Raw genomic sequence first — 17,116 nt, 5'->3', positions numbered from 1 at the left:
TATACACACACACCCATCTCTCTTGCTAAACTATAGGCTTCTTGAGCTTCAAGGCTTATGCTATCTCTAGTGTCCTCTGTATCCCTAGTGTTGTGTTCAGTTTACACTAAAGCTGTTATTCCATGCATTTTTTTCTGCCTTTCCCAAGAGCAAATCCTTGTATGTTCAGGTGATTGTTTTCACCTTTTCATTTCACTAATTATACCACTGATTTCCAGATTTTTCTTTGTAGTTTAGTGAACCTTTTAGAGTAAGTTAATTTCAATTGTGCCATTCCATTTAAGGTAGATTCCTTGATAGAGCTTCAGAGTTTTTCTTTATAGAGTACTGAAGAAGTTTGAATGAGCTGAAAAATTTCAGCAGCATTCCTGAGTTAATTTTTACTCCATGTATTTCATGAGAAGGGTCCTTCATTCACCTTTTGAGCACATTTGTAGATGAATGCTACTTTTAGCATTGCACCATTTCAGCAACTGCCTGACTTTGACATTTTTATGCTAAACTTTATTACAGTCTCAGTTTTCTTCTTTTTTATTTCATATTCATATATAATGTTTTATTGTTGCAGAGATGTTCTGTTGTGGGCAGGATTATGTGAATATGTCAGATACCATATGCTGCTCAGCTTCCAGTGGCGAGTCTAAAGCACATGTTAAAAAGAATGACCTGATGCCAATAAAATGCTGTGAAACTGAACTTATTCCAGAGACCCAGGAATGCTGTAATGGAGTTGGATATAATCCTTTGAAATATGTTTGCTCTGACAAGATTTCAGCTGGAATGATGATGAAGGTAATTGATAGAAAACCTCTCAGAGGCACTGGTTTGACAATGGAAAGAGAAATACATTGTTCATAACTATTTTTCTAAAATAGGAATATAAAAACTCCTGTGTGCATTATTCATTTTCACATTACATCCATATTAATACCAAATGAGTTCACCATGATTGATGTTATTGCAATGAATTCTAAAGGAATTAATAATGATTAGCTGTGTCTCTAAAGCTTTTCCCAGCACTTCAGATTAGTGCAGAGGCTAAAACTCTGCATGCTGAAAGGGCCAGCATAAATAGCCTGCTGCCATTGTGTGACTACTATTTAATTCCCCATGGGGTATCTGAAGAAGTACAGAAACTGTTATATCATTGGTTTGCTGGAGAAAGATATCCTTCTTCTACCAACACTTCCTTAACTCCCACCTCTTCCAATCTGTTCCACTTCTTCATCTTGAGAGAGATCTTCAGTCCAATAAATTTGCTTAGTTACATTTGTATTATATTCCTTGGGATAAAACTGAATGGACCAGTGTTTCCGTCAATTGAAAGAGTGAAAGGTGCTATTGGTCTAATCATTTATTTTTATGTGCTGTGATGCTCCACATACTCCCATGACTTGTTCGTTAGCATTAAAACTGACCCAGCACTCCAGTAACATAATGTTTAAAAGAAGGGATCACAGATATGAAAAGACTGTCATGCTTCCCAGTAATTTATGATCACTACTTCTAAAATGCTTACCTTGGTCAAAGACAAGAGAGATCTTGCTGGATGAGTAAGCAACAGACTCCCTGGGTCAGTAGCACAGGCTTTGTAATGGGAATTCACTATTCCATATAACTAGGGCCCCCAGGAATCCTCACAAGTAATGAATTTCTAGGCTAAAACCTCAGAAGGTATGCAAAAGTTAATATAGATTTGTTTCCATTCAAGCCCTATGCTTGACACTGTGGTTGTTGCTCAGTTATTTCAGATATGTCCAACTCTTCATGACCCCATTTAGAATTTTCTTGGGAAGTATACTGGAGTGCTTTGCCATTTCCCTCTCCAATTCATTTTTCAGAGGAGAAACTGAGGCAAACAGGTTAAGTGGCTTGCCCAGAACCAAACAGCTAGTATGTGTGTGAGGCCAGATTTAAACAGGAAGATGAATCTTCCTGATTCCAAGCCTAATGCTCCTTTCATTGTCTCACCTATCTGTTATTGAGCTTGACACCACGGGGAGATCCAAAGATAACTAAGTCAAAGCTACCATGGAATTTACAATATAAGAAGGAAACAACTAATTTATATAGAAGACCAAAACCACAAGGAAGAATACTTAATTGGGAAGGCTGAATTTGAATTTTGCATCATTGGACTTAAGTTTAAATCCCAAATCTGCTATCTGTGTGATTTTAGGCAAATTATTTCACTTCTCTGGGCCTGTTTCCTCATCTGTTAAATGAGCTTTGGACTACATAATGTCATTTCCTTCCCCTATACAAATTGTGTTCTTATATATTTTGAATAAGTAGGTGATATAATAGACTGATGAAGTTGGAATGAAAATCATCTGAATTTGAATTTGACACTTAATTGCTATCAAATTCTTTGAACTCTTTGAACCTCACTTTTCTTTATTATAAAATGGGAATAATAGTAATATTACCTTAACAAAGTTGTTGTGAGACTGAATTGAAATAATGTATGTAAAGTACTTTGCAAACTACAAAACACTATGTAAGTGTGCGCTATTATTATAGTTGATCTGACTTGATTATAAAACTGAATAAAATAAGTGATATAATAGATTTAGAGTTATAGTGTGGAAGCTACACAAATCCATTTCCCCCCTGTTTGACCCAGAACATTTCCCTTGCCATTCTATATTTGTCTTCAAGAAATTGGTGAGAATGAATGCTTCTGACTCACTGATAGTTAATTGGAAGACTTTGTATGAGAAACTTTCCATAAAATGAAAAATACTTGAAAAAAAGTTTTAAAATATTATATTTTGGTACATAAGATGTTACCACCCACATCTATTTGTAACATTTTATTTCTTATCAATGTACTTGTCCTGGTTATATGAACCAAGCTCTGGTTTTAGTTTTAGGTTAGCACTACCCTCAGCCTTCTTCAAATATCATAATAAAATAGATTAAGAATCTGTGCTTAAGTTCTTATAGTGGTCTTGTAGGAAGTCTATGGCAAGGCAATGTCACACTCCTTTTTAAGATATGACATTATTTTGTTCTCTATTAAGAGATGTCTTGTCAAAACTAGTTTAACTGGTAGGGTTTTGGTCCCCAGAATTAAATATGCTGAGATTTAACTGCCCCAACCACTAAGCACTGACCCTTTATCCTATTATTTTCTTGCTATAGAATGGTTGAAATTAAGGTTGTTAAGGTCTTGCCCCTCATTTTCTATTCCTTATTGAGCTAGTCAAAAAATGCCAATTTCCAGGATTTAAACCAGAAGCATCAAATTCTCAGTCACACAACTCTCAACCCAAATTGAAATGTAATTGTGAAATGTTTAACAAAACAAATAACAAATCAATACATCATAGATGATGTTAATTTGTAGTCTTCCAAGTCAATGAATGGTCCACAGGGACCCATTTCTATTTGAATTTGACATGTAGTCCAGCCTATCCTATTTCCTTTCTTCACCAACAAAGCAGTTTCCATTAGTGCCACATTAGTTCTTTGAAACTCCATGTATAAAGTTTGAGCTCTAAGTGGCTTTGAGATTAGAATGCTTAACTTGTTGATCATCTGAGTCATTAACCTGCCAATAGAGCTAAAGACCATATTTATGGCAGGGGGAGGGAAAGAGGAGAAAAGTAGATGGGAAATGAGTTTATGCCCTCTCTTTGGAAATAGTTCCTTACCCTTTTGCACTGTAATACCTGGGCAGGAGCCAGAGAGAAAGAACTATGGAGACTGAATGTAGATCAAAGTATAATATTTTCACCTTTTTTGGTCATTATTGTTTGCTTGTTTGTTTGTTTTTTTCTTTCTTGTGTTCCGCCCCCCTCCTCCCCCCCCCCCCCGCTTTGATCTGATTTTTCCTGTGCAGCATGACAAATTTGGAAATTTGTTTAGAAAAACTGCACATTTTTAACTTATATTGAATTGCTTGCTGTCTATGGGAGGACATGATGGGAAAAGAAGGGAGAGAAATTTGAAACACAGAGTTTTGCAAAGGTGAATGTTGAAAACTATCTTTGCATGAAAAAAAAAAAAAAGCTATTTTGAAATAGAGAAAAAAAATACCTGGATGTGTAATAGAGATCTTCCCAAGAAGTTTTTTTTTTAAAGCAAATTTTATCTTAAGCATACAAGGAAAGTTCAATATTTAAGCAAAGCAGCTTAGTTCTCATTTTATTCATCTGTAAAAGGAAGGGATTTTAGTAGGTAGCCTCCAGTTTTACACCTATGTAACTATAACACCGATTGAGGTAAATATATTTGTAATGTAAATAGTCTATAAATCTGGATTTTAATATATTAAGATTTCTTAAAATAGGACCTATCTATATCCATCTTAGCAAAAGAATCTTATATTTAAAGCTGAACATGAAGCTTCTCCTTCATGTCCTTCAGTCTATTTTAAAATAGAACCCTATCCATATATATGTGGCAGTAATTAATTAAATAGACATTTAATTGCCATTTGCAATTATGCATAGATTAGTAGCAATTCTTATATTACATTCATAGATTACATATATCTATACATATACATATCTATACATATATGTGCATTCATGTTTTGTTACCATCATTTCCCCTGATAAAATATATGTTCCTTGAGATCAGTGACTTTGAGTTTTCTCTTTTTATTCTCAATGCTGAGCACAGAACATGTACTTAACAAATACTTACTGATTGATTAATTGGAAAAGATCCCATTGGTCATCAGGTACAACTTCCTAATTTTATAAGTGGAAAAACTGAAGCCCAGAAAGCTAAAAAGATTTGCCTGAGATCATATAGCTTATTAGTGAAAGAGAGATAAAATACAAACCAGTAGCCTCTGAATTAAAATCGACCACTTTGTCCTCTATGCCACACTTTTCAGGTAAATGGATGTAAGTAATTATTATTAGAGTATTAGCTCATGAAACATTTAAATTCCCTAAAGATCATATAGTTATAATTAAAGTGAGAGACTAGAACAAAATTATTATGCATCAGGTGAACCAAAAAAAAAAAAAAAAAAAAAGCAAGAGTTACAATCATATTATCAAACAAAAATAAAATTCATAATATTAATGGAGCAAAACAAGAAAATTGTGTTTTGCTTGAAGAAACCATAATCAACAAATTCAATATCAGTATTAAGCATATCTATTGAATGGGATAACATAAATTCATAAAATAAAAATTAACCAAATTTTACTAAACATAGCTGGTAGCAATTTGAGTAGAAGACTTTAATGTTCCCCAGAGCTGGAAAAATCCAAGAAAAAAGAAAAAAGAAAGAGAACAGTTATCTTTTCCCACTAAAAAATATCTGAGATTTATAAAGAAATAGATTATGTGACAAAAAATGTGAAGTACCCAATTAACAAAATATCTAGCAGAAATGTTAAGACCAAAGAAAAGGAAATTGGGCTATCTAGCCAGTCAAGCAATAAAACAAAAATGTACTTAAAAGATAATTATATCAAGCTTCTAAAGAATAGTAAGAGCAGTAGGGCTAAAATTCAATATATATACATACATATATACATATATATGTATATATATACAGATATTTTCATGTATATATGCATATAAAATATATTCATACATGTAGGTACACATATATGTACTTGTTTTATTTATAAAATTCATTCATATGGATAAATTTGGGGATAATTGGTAAAAATAGGATGCAGTTTTCTCCCAACAAATAAGATAGAAGTAATCACAACAAAATAGATAGTTTTTATTTCATAAAATTGGTGAGATAATGCATCCAGGATAAAAGGGGAAGTAGTCTCCTAAGAAAGAAATCTTTGTTTCAAATATCTTCATCATTTTTAAGGGACCTGATATCCAAGCTATATTGATAATTATAGAAATATATAAAACTAAAAACTAACGCCCAATACATAATGTGGTCAAAACATATGAACAAATTGTTCTGAAAATTATATACTATTAGTAGCTATATTTATTGGAGAATTAAGCTTTATATCACTAATATTTAGACAAATGTAAATCAAAGCAACTCTGTAGTTTTACCTCCCTCAGAAAATGGGCTAAGACAACTGAAAATAGTCAGCATTTGAAAGGTTGTGGAAAGACAGACAATTCATACTAACATTACTGATATAATTAGAAATTGGTCTAAAATTCTGGAAATCAATTTAGACTTATTTGAAGAAAGTTTGAAGAAAAATGCCTATATTTTTGGTTCAGAAACTCCATTGTTAGGCATATAACCAAAGGAGAAAAATCTTACAATACCAAACCATGTGTAGTAACAAAGGGTTGCAAGCAGATTGTATGCCTGTCAATTGAGGAATGATTAAACAAGTTGTAGAGCATAAATGTAAAAGACTTTTACTGTGCTATATGAAATGAAGATTAATTCATCTAAGAAGAATATTTCATAGAAAGCCTTTTTTGTGAACCAATACAAACTGATATAACGAGAACCAAAAAAATATTCTATACAATGACTACAACCATATTATTGGAAAATAATCAGTACAATGTTGTAAAATATAATGATCAAACTTGAACAGAAAGGAAAAGGACCCTGAAATACAGGATTACTTTTTTTATGCTAAAGCAGATATTTATAATATCATTCAGGGACCATAAAAATTGTCAACTTATAGAACTTAAGCAGTATGAGGTTATAGTACCTAACTTTCAGCTCATTATCATCTATGGTTGTCTTAGCAAATGATTTTGCTGGCCTTTAATGCTCATGACCCAAACTTTCCCCACCTCTATTGTAATGGCTTCTTTGTAGGGCAAGGGATTCCAGATTTGGAATACTTCATAGAATTTTCAATAGTGATTGCTATCATTTCCAACATGAATGTTAGTTTTGCCAAACTTTCCCCTTCCCATTTTTTCCCCTTATAATAGGGTCATATATTTAATAATTTGATAATTCATTATTTATGGGTAATTGGCATATAAGCACAATAGAGTGCCAGATCTAATCAGTAAGACTCATTTTTCTGAGTTCAAATCTAGCCTCAGAGATTTACCACTTAAATATTTTTGCCTCAATTTCCTCATATGTAAAATGAGCTGAAGAAGGAAAGGCAAACCACTCCAATATTTGCCAGGAAAACCCCAAAAGGGGTAACAAAGATTTGTACATGACTGAAAAATGACAGAACAATAATTTATCATTTGGAATATGTAGTTGATATAAAACAAATGATTAATAAAAGTTTTGTAAGTTCATATGGTCATTAACTTTTTGTTCTAGTACCTCATCAACATTGGAAAGTAGAATTTCCTAAAAGGATATTCTTTTTTTTCCTTCAAAACTAGAATGGTGAAATAATACGATCTTTTTCAATTTTAAAAATTAATTTAGAGATAATAATTCAAAAATTAATGCATAGTTTCATTTGGAATTAATAGTTATGTGTATCCAAATTAAGTTTAATGATCTCTTCACCTCATTCCCCTTCTCAACATACCTTTTGTTTGCCTTAGGAAACCAAAGAATGCAGGCTTGCTTCCCTCTGCCCCACTTCAATGAAACATGCAGCATATTGTGGCAAGTGTGACTTCAACCTTACCAGCCATGTCTGTGCTTTGGTAAGAAATCCTCACCAGACTTCCAAAAATCTGACACATGAAGACTTGTGCCCTTCTGCTGAAGAAGTTGTCTACACTGGGAATATAAGCACCTATTCATTTACAGGTAATAACAAAAGGATAACCTGCCTCCAAAATAGGAGACAAAATAAAATGTTAGGTTAAAATATGTTTTTACCCTCCTGTTTTCTTAAATGATTATTCTTTGATGGTTTTTGGAAGGTCAAGCATATTCAATAAATTCATCTCAACAAACATTTATTTTAAAAACAACAATATATGCTTACAAAGTACTTCCTCCACAACAGCCCTAGGAGATTGTCTGTACTGATTATCTCTATTTTGGGGGTGAGAAAACTAAGGTTTAGGATGGTTATGACTCATCTGAGACTACCCATTTAGATTCCTCCCTTCATTATTTCCATTGTATTATCACTGCTGTATGTAGATGACTAGGCTAGATGCTGAGGATTAGGAAATGATGTTTAAGGGGGCAACAAAGATAAAAAAAAAGAGAAGATATCTTCCATACCTAGAAGAACATAGTAAAATTGATTCATGTAAAAATGATATAAAGTAACTCATGACACATGCCTTAAAGAAATTGATATGGGGTACCTGATAAAGTCAAAGGGAAGAAAGATTAGTTCTGACTAGGATGATCAAGGCAACCTTGAAAGAAGGAGAGTTTGAATTGGACTTTAAGTTATGAGTAGGAATTCAATTGATAGAAAAGATGTACCAGATTTAGAGAATAGTGTGAAAAAGGCATAGAGGCAGACCAATTTGATTTTGTCATAGAACTAAAGAAGGACCGTAGCTGCATAGGTAGTTGGGTGGGTGGGTGAAGCATTTATTAAGTGCTTATTATGTATGAGGTCCAAAGGTATATAAAAGGATAAAAAGACAAGCAAAAAAAGAAAGACAATTCCTGAATTCAAGGAAACATACAACATACAAAAGGGAACTGAAAATGGGGTTGGGGAATACATGGACCCACACAAGAAATTGTACTGTGAACGAAGAGAAGACAGCTCTGGACTATTTTCCTAGAACATTGAAAAAAAAAAAGCTGACATTGTAGATCGAAGCTCCAGGGAGGAAGTAAGTTCTCAGCTAAGGGACATTCAAGGTAACAGAGCAGCAGCAACAGCATGTTGAAGTCTGAAGAGTCAATCAGCACAGCTGGAAGGAGAAAGAAGGTTAGTTAGCATTTCATCAGGAAATGTAAAATGAGAATGGAAAATTTGAATGGAAAAAGACTGTGAGAGCATTGAAGACAGTGGTACCAGCTAAAGAATTGCCAGTAAATAATATAGGTAAAGTTGTTCTTAAACAGTCAGATCATATTATTCATTCATTCATTCATTCATTCATTTAAAGCTTTTTTATTTTCAAAACATATGCATGGGTAATTTTTCAATATTGACCCTTACAAAACCTTGTGTTCCATATTTTCCTTTCCTCCCCACCCTCTCCCCTAGATGGTAAGTAATCCAATATATATTAATCATGTTAAATATATGTTAAATCCAATATATGTTCACATACTTATGCAATAATCTTGTCGCACAAAAAAAAAAAAATCAGATCAAAAAAGAAAAAAAATGAGAAAGAAAAACAAAATGCAAGCAAACAACAATAAAAAGAGTAAAAATAACATGTTGTGATCTACACTGAGTTCCCACAGTCCTCTCTCTGGGTGTAGATGGCTCACTTCATCATAAGATCATTGGAACTGCAGGCCATATTTTTTTAAAACATTAGTTGTGTATCTTAATTTACAAAGAACAATTTCTGCTAAATTGTCTTAAAGGGATTATGCTCTGACATGAGAATAGAGACAATCATTTCTGATTTAATTTTTATTATTTATTATTTTTTCCTTTATTTGTGAAACCCTTCAAAATCCTTTTCAAAGCCAAATGTCTATGAATAAATCAGTTATTAAAATCAAAATAAGATCAATTGAAACGGCATATTCTAACAAGCTAAAATTTGGAAGAGAACCCATTCTATTCTACTCTGAGTCACTTATTTGCCTTATGATGAGAAAAATGGTATGTATTTATGACAAACCTCTAGTAATATCAAGACTAGAAGAGGTGCCTAATAAGAAACTATAAGATCTGTAGTGAGAGACTGTACTTTCACATAAGCTCTCTTAACCATGAAAAATGAATAGACTGCTGAATGGAGAAAGGGCCCATCAGAGTCTATTTAAACTCTAGACCTTCAAGTAAACTTATGGAAAGGACCACTTTGTTAATTGAAGAAGAAAATCTTAAAAGAAAATCTTGAAATTCAAAGCAGGATCTTTTAGGCTGTCATGGCTTATTCCACATATAGAAAACTACTTTCAAAAAAAAGAAAAGAAATGTACTTTCATCTAACTAATGATGGTTAATATTTCTAAATTTCCATTTTTAACTCAAATAATATAAAATCCTGTTATAAAAATGAAGCTCAACTATTTTGCTACCAGAAAAATGTACCATTTGGATGGGGTTGGAGTGAGAGAGAAACCCATCATGGAGAAATCTCTTATCAATAAGCAACTATCACCATGTGCTGATAAGCATGGTTTGCCTTTTCACTTTTTACCTTCTTTTATTCTGCTTTTGAACGCATTATTGGAACACAGCATTTCAAACTAGTTATCCTATGTTCATCTTAAGTTCAACATACACAAAATGAACCCTTCTTCCAAACTTCCCTATTCTTGTCCAGATTCTCCTTGAATCCATTCTTGAAGCCATTCTTCAAAGTCCTCATTCTTCCCTACCTCACATATCCAATTGGTTTACAAGTTTTATCAATTGTACTTTCCAGAATATCTCTTCTATTTGGTCCCTTCTCTCTCATCTAAATGGCTACCACCCTTGTTCAGGCCCTTAATACCACTCATTTGGACTATTAAAATTGTCGTATGATTGAACTCTCTGCTTTCTAATCTTTACTTCAAATAGTTGTTAAAGCAATATCTGTAAAACACAATTTAGTTGTAGTTATTATATCCCTGATCAATAAACTTCAATGAATTTCTATTACCTCTAGAATTAAATAAAAACTCTATTTTCTACTTAGAATCCCTCACAACCTAGTTTCTACCTTCCTACTATTTTTCATGAATGACAAATTTTTCTTTTAAATGGCCATCCCCTATATTTGGAATATTCTCCTTCCTCAATGGCACTTCTTACAAACCCTAGTTTCCTTAAAAATTCAGTTCATACTATCTCCTACATGAAATCTCTCCTGATTCCCCAATTACTAGTGCTTCTTCCCAAAATTATGTTGTTTTTATTGTGTATTATTTTTATTCTTATATATGTATATATATTGTTCCATATATAATATAAGCACTTTGAATGCAGCAACTGTTCAATGAATTTGCATCCTTTGTGTCTGCCAGAGTGATATTCATACCACAATGAGTATTTTATATATGTTTATTTATTTATCATTGATATTCTGACTCTTCAGTCTCCTTCAGCATTCTTATTTGATCAATTCTGAAGCTTTTTTCATTCTATTTTCACATAGTCTCTCACATCCATTGCTTTCTCTAAACTCACACAGCCTCCAACTTAGTTCAAATCTTTCTTGCCTCTTATTTGAATGTTCCAATAGCCTCTTAACTGGGTTCTCCAAATCCAATGTCACCTCCTTGAATCTAAACAAAACTGCCAAATTAACATTTTTTTAAAAATACCTCATTCCTCAAAAGTTTTCAGTGACAACATATTGCTTTTAGGATAAAAGATATATTCCTTTAAGCCCAAAAGGCTATCAAACTGTGCATACCCTTTTATCCAACAGTGCTTCTACTGGACTAATATCCCAAAGAGATCTTAAAGAAAGGAAAGGGACCCACATGTGCAAAAAATGTTTGTGGCAGCTCTTTTTGTAGTGGCTAGAAACTGGAAACTGAGTAAATCCCCATCTGTTGGGGAGTGGCTGAATAAGTTATGGTATATGAATGTTATGGAATATTACTGTTCTATAAGAAACAATCAGCAGGTTGATTTCAGAAAGGCCTGAAGAGACTTACATGAACTGATGCTGAGTGAAATGAGTAGAACCAAAAGAACATTGTACATAGCAACAAGATTATGTGATGATCAATTCTGATGGACATGCCATAATTCAGTCAGCCCAATTCCAATAGAATTGTGATGGAGAGAGTCATCTGCATCCAGAAAGAGGACAACGGGCACTGAATGTAGATCACAACAGAGTGGTTTCACCTTTTTGTTGTTGTTTACTTGCTTTTTGTTTTCTTATTTTTTTTTCCTTTTTGATCTGATTTTTCTGGTGCAGCAAAATAATTGTAGAAATATGTATAGAAGAATGCACATGTTTAACCTATGCTGGATTACTTGCTGTCTGAGGGAGGGGATGGGGGAAGAAGGGAACAAGAAATTTGGAACACAAAGTTTGAACACAAAGAATGTTGAAAACAATGCATACATTTTGAAAATAAAAAGCTAAAAAATGTATATATTCCTATGTTTAGCATTGGAAGCCCTCCAGAATATTTTACCCTCCTATTAAGTCTTATTCCATATTGCCCTCTATACCCTTGCTGTTCCAGAATAACCTAGGTGGTACAATAGATAGAGCAATCTGCTTGGAGTCAGAATGACCTGAATTCAAATCTCCCTTCAGATGCTTACTGTTTTTGACCCTTGGCTTAACTTCTATCTGCCTCATTTTCTTCAACTATAAAATAGGGATGATAATTGCATCTACTTCTCAGAGTTATTATGAGGATCAAATAAGATAATATTTATAAAGTGCTCACCACATAATATATACTTAATAAGTGTTTGTTTCCTTCCTTCCTACTCAAACTAACTTATGCTGGCTCCTCTACATTGACATTCATCTCTTTGTTTGTTTTTAACATCTATATCTTTGCATAAGTAGTCCACCACATCTAGAATGCCAAATAGTCCATATAGCCAAATGCTAAACAGTCAATAGTAGGATTCACACAGGTATTCTCTGAATTCAAATCCAATATGTATTCCACTCCATCATAAACTGAATTGAATTGAGAATGTTTCTTTTTTATATGATAAGAAAAGCAAAGATCATATTCCAGTTTAATTTAGACAAAGTGTATTAAGATAAATATATTTTGGAAAATATTTGACATTTCTACATTTAGCTTTCACTTCATGGTAAAAGAAAAATGAATACTATGTCTAATTTCTGTCTTTCCAGATGTTAATCTTCAGCCCTACCAGATGTATGAATACAGAATTGCTTCATGGAATAGCCATGGGCAAGGTTTCAGCAATGCTTCCAGGGCCAAAACAAAGCAAGATGTACCTGAAGGAGTGAGTCCTCCTACTTGGACCAAAATGAACAATCAAGATGATGTAATTGCTTTAAACTGGAAGAAACCTATTCAACCAAATGGTATCATTTTCCTTTTTAATTGAAGTTATCTTAATGTCCATAAAGAAGTTGAATTCTTGTTATATAAATCAAATCGACAAGGGAATACCTATAATTCAATCTAATAAACAATCATTAATCCCCTGCTATATGTTATTGTGTGATCTTCTTCTTCCATGGAGTTGAAATAAAGAAGAGATTTAGATGGAAAAAGGAATGCACATTATTCTTTCCAATAGAGGTAGTATTCTTGACTGAAGGGATTTTATTATTGTCTTTATATCCTCCAAATCTAATAAAGTATCTGGCACCTAGTATTAATAACAATATTAATATTGTACTCAATGTTTGAGATACTGTATTGAACTGAATTAGTAAGTCCTTAGTTACCTGCCTTTCCACTGTCTACATTGTTGAATATCCATTGCAAATGTTTAGTCAAAGTCCAGATTCTCTTGGATCCCAGCATCTTCCTGGGTGCTTTTTATCAAAATGTGCTGTGTTCAGTGAACTAAACTTATTGTCATAGTCGCTTAAGCCAAACAAAATTTTCAATGGGTTTGGGGAGGGAGGAAATAGAGAGGTTATATACAATTTACTCCAAAGCCAAATAGTTATGATTTTGGATCATCCGTGCCATTGACCACACACCACTACCACCATCACACAATGCATATTCTTCAGAATTATGTGCAGCCACATAATGGTTATTTTTTAAATTTTCAACAAATATTTTCCTTTTCCTTCTACCTCTATGATAGGAGAATATAGTATTCTTCACCAAAGGACCTCTAAAATCATAGTCACCACAATAATTAGAGGTCTTATGCCTTTCAAAGTTTATTTTTATAATATTGTTGTTACTGTATCATTCTTCTAATAGTGCTCACTTTATTTTATGTGAGTTCATAAAACTTTTTCCAAGTTTCCCAAAACTGTCACTTGAATCATTTCTTACAGTCTAGTAGAACTCTATTATATTCATATGCCATAATTATTTAGTCTTTCTCCCAATTGATTAAAACTTCCTAATTTTGAAGTTCTTTTCCATCATAAAGAGTTACTATTAACATTTTTTTCTTTACCTCGAATCACAGGAGTCAGTATGGGATTTCTCTATGATGGCAAATAGTCTAGAACCTCTATACTTATCCCTTACTAGATAGTGCTAATGATTGGCTGTGATTTTTAAAATCCATTAATGATGATCTTTTATCTAATGAGATTCTGGGACAGAAAAGGTAGATAATTCATATCCAGGCTTGTACACAAAGCCTTTCAAGTGTCATCTGTCATTACTCATACTCTGATTATTTGGTCTTCAGGAATTTAGGATCACATTCATTCTATGGTAGACATCAGGGTAGAACATTAAATAAAATAATAGAATAGCTGATAATTGTGAAAGCAATAATAAGTATAATATTGGTAAAACAATGCTTTTCTAACTAAGACAATGAATTTGCAAAGTGACTTAATATCTTTAAAAATAAATGATATTTCAAAAAGGAATGTTTTTCCTCTTTCATTAGGTCTCATCATTCATTATATTGTTCTCCGAAATGGGATTGAACGTTTTCGGGGGACAGATATGAGCTTTGTGGATACCAATGGGATTCAACCATATCAGGAATATTCATACCAGCTGAGGGTCTGCACTATTGCAGGTTGTACTGACAGTTACAAGGTAAAGTGGGCCACTGATACCAGATCCATTGTACTATATGTAATGTGAAAAGTATCTGAATATCTAGTGTTATTAAAGAATATCCTTACAAGAAGAAAATAAGGTTATCCACTACTAACTGATGACAAGGTTCCTCTGTTATATACTAATCTAGATTTGACTAGACATGGCTAATAAAAACTAATAAGAGGGAGACTATTGCAGTATTAATTATCCTGTTGTTTTTAATATAGACTATACTTTAGAATCAAGCCTCATTTGTATAAAAACCTAATTTGAGCCTCTTCTTGATATATACCAATATTTATATGTGTATGCATATGTTCATGCACACGTATACATATTACATTTTATGTAAATACATATATATGCAAGTATAGATGTACAATGGAAATTATATATATATGTATTTTTCTTGAAAATGTATAGACTATGATCTATACTCAAGGACAACCTATATTAAGACTAATATGGTAAATGTTTATGAATGAACCATCAAATTATACTGTAAACCAATAACAAAGTTATATACAAAACTCTTTTAGCACTGCTCACAAATATCAACTTTAAAAAACAATAATTGCCTAGACCTTTCATGCTATTTCCCACTTGGACCTGGATTGGCTCTCACATCTGATTGGTTTCCCTGTTTATCCAGGGACTTTTCTGCAAAATCATCAAAACTGACATGCTGAATATCCTTCCCCAGTCCCAAGATTCCTATAAGCATAAAGATCTGTATTTTTTTCCAAACACAAAATGCTTCAGAGAGCTTACTTATTTTCTCTTCAAAGCCTGTTTCTGCCACTAACTAGCTATGGGACATTGGGTAAATCATTTGACTTTATGGGACTTCGGTTTCCTCACTTACAAAATGAGGATGTGGGAATAGTAGATTATATACTCTCTATGGTTCTTCTAGATCTAGAATATTGATTCAGTGGAAGGTGCCCCTTCTCAAAATCTTTCATTTCTCTTGATTACCTCAGGGAAAAACTTTCAATTGGTTGCTAATAGTCTTTGACTTCTTTGATTTTCAAAAAAGAAATCATTACCAAGAGAATTCACTCAACTGATAAAAACTAATCCATCCATGATGTGATAAAGGGGTTCGTGAATTGCTACAACATAAAAACTTTATATCTGGTGGCCTTCCTTTTGGTAATCTTTATTAGGGTGTTGATTCATAGAGTTTAGTGCTAGAATGGAGCTTAGACATTATTTGGTACTTAGGCTGGTTTTCAGATGGCAAATGAGCTTATACGTGAAGCCATTCTTACTTTATTAAGAACTGTCAAAATTCTGTCCTTAATTGCATAATCTCTAAAAATTCATGTTATCTTCATGTCATAATGAAACATTTGTAGAGGTAAATATTATAAAAAGAAAACCAAGTGTTTTATATTTAGAACTAAAATTTAGTTAGTTTATTGAACTATCATAATTGAAACTCCCAATACTAAAATACATCCTCAGTTATTCCTTATTTTGGTCCTACAGGGTTTCTCAGGGAACTATGAAATTAAGTGCTTTGGTATATGACACAGGCAGGACTTTGCCTTATATCATCTTGATCCTAAGGCTAAATTTCTATGTATGGTACCATGCCACCTTTCTATTGAAAATTATTTTTGTTAATAAATTATAACTTTATTCATTAACTTTGCTTCATTAGTTGCCATGTTCTAGAAGAGTAAGTATGAAACATTTCATCAAGGTATTGTACTATAGAGAGGATGAACTAGTTGCATGTTTAGAAGGAAAGATGGCCAAAGAATCCCCAGAGTTCATTCAACTGGCAATCTCATAATGTCAATACAAAGAGTGAAAGGCCTGAAAAAAAAAGGCCTCCAGAAAGTTGTGTATCTCTCTCCACATCAAACATATAGGAAGACATTAACAATAGTCACATTGGATGAGCAGGCATGGATACATTGTGATCTGTATCAATTTTTTTTAAAAAAAAATAGCTTTTTATTTTCAAAATATGTATAGTTTCAACATTCACCCTTGCAAAACTTTATATTCCAAATTTTTCTCCCTTCTTTCCTCCCACTCCCTTCCCCTAAACAGCAAGCATTCTAATATATATTAAACATGTGCATTTCTTCTATACATATTTTTACAATTATCAAATCAGATCAAAAAGAAAATGAATGAGAAAAAAAAGCAAGCAAACAACAAGAAAAAAAGGTGAAAATACTATGCTGTGGTCCACATTCAGTCCCCATAATCCTATCTTTGGATGCAGATGGCTCTTTCCATACCAGTCTATTGGAATTGATCTGAATCACCTCATTGTTAAAAAAAAAAAAAAGCCATGTCATCAGAATTGATTATCATATATTTTTTGTTATTGTATACATTATTCTTTTGGTTTTACTAACTCCACTTAGTATCAGTTCATGCAAGTCTCTCAAGGCCTTTCTGAAATCACCCTCCTGATTATTTCTTATAGAATAATAACAT

General features: G+C 32.8%; 1 protein-coding gene across 1 annotated transcript in view; it reads left to right on the top strand.

The window, feature by feature from the left end:
- The window catches only part of USH2A (usherin), a 1,025,480-nt gene that overhangs the window by 828,093 nt on the left and 180,271 nt on the right, over nt 1-17,116 (top strand). The window contains exons 50-53 of the mRNA XM_074264677.1: nt 569-792; nt 7,447-7,657; nt 12,784-12,981; nt 14,493-14,647. Coding sequence (XP_074120778.1) covers nt 569-792; nt 7,447-7,657; nt 12,784-12,981; nt 14,493-14,647 — 788 coding nt within the window. The remainder of the gene's footprint in view (nt 1-568; nt 793-7,446; nt 7,658-12,783; nt 12,982-14,492; nt 14,648-17,116) is intronic.

This window comes from Sminthopsis crassicaudata, chromosome 4, assembly GCF_048593235.1.
Source record: "Sminthopsis crassicaudata isolate SCR6 chromosome 4, ASM4859323v1, whole genome shotgun sequence".
In the NCBI taxonomy this organism is placed as follows: domain Eukaryota; kingdom Metazoa; phylum Chordata; class Mammalia; order Dasyuromorphia; family Dasyuridae; genus Sminthopsis; species Sminthopsis crassicaudata.
The sequence above is the reverse complement of the archived record's forward strand: the minus strand, read 5'-3'. Positions and strand labels throughout refer to the sequence as shown.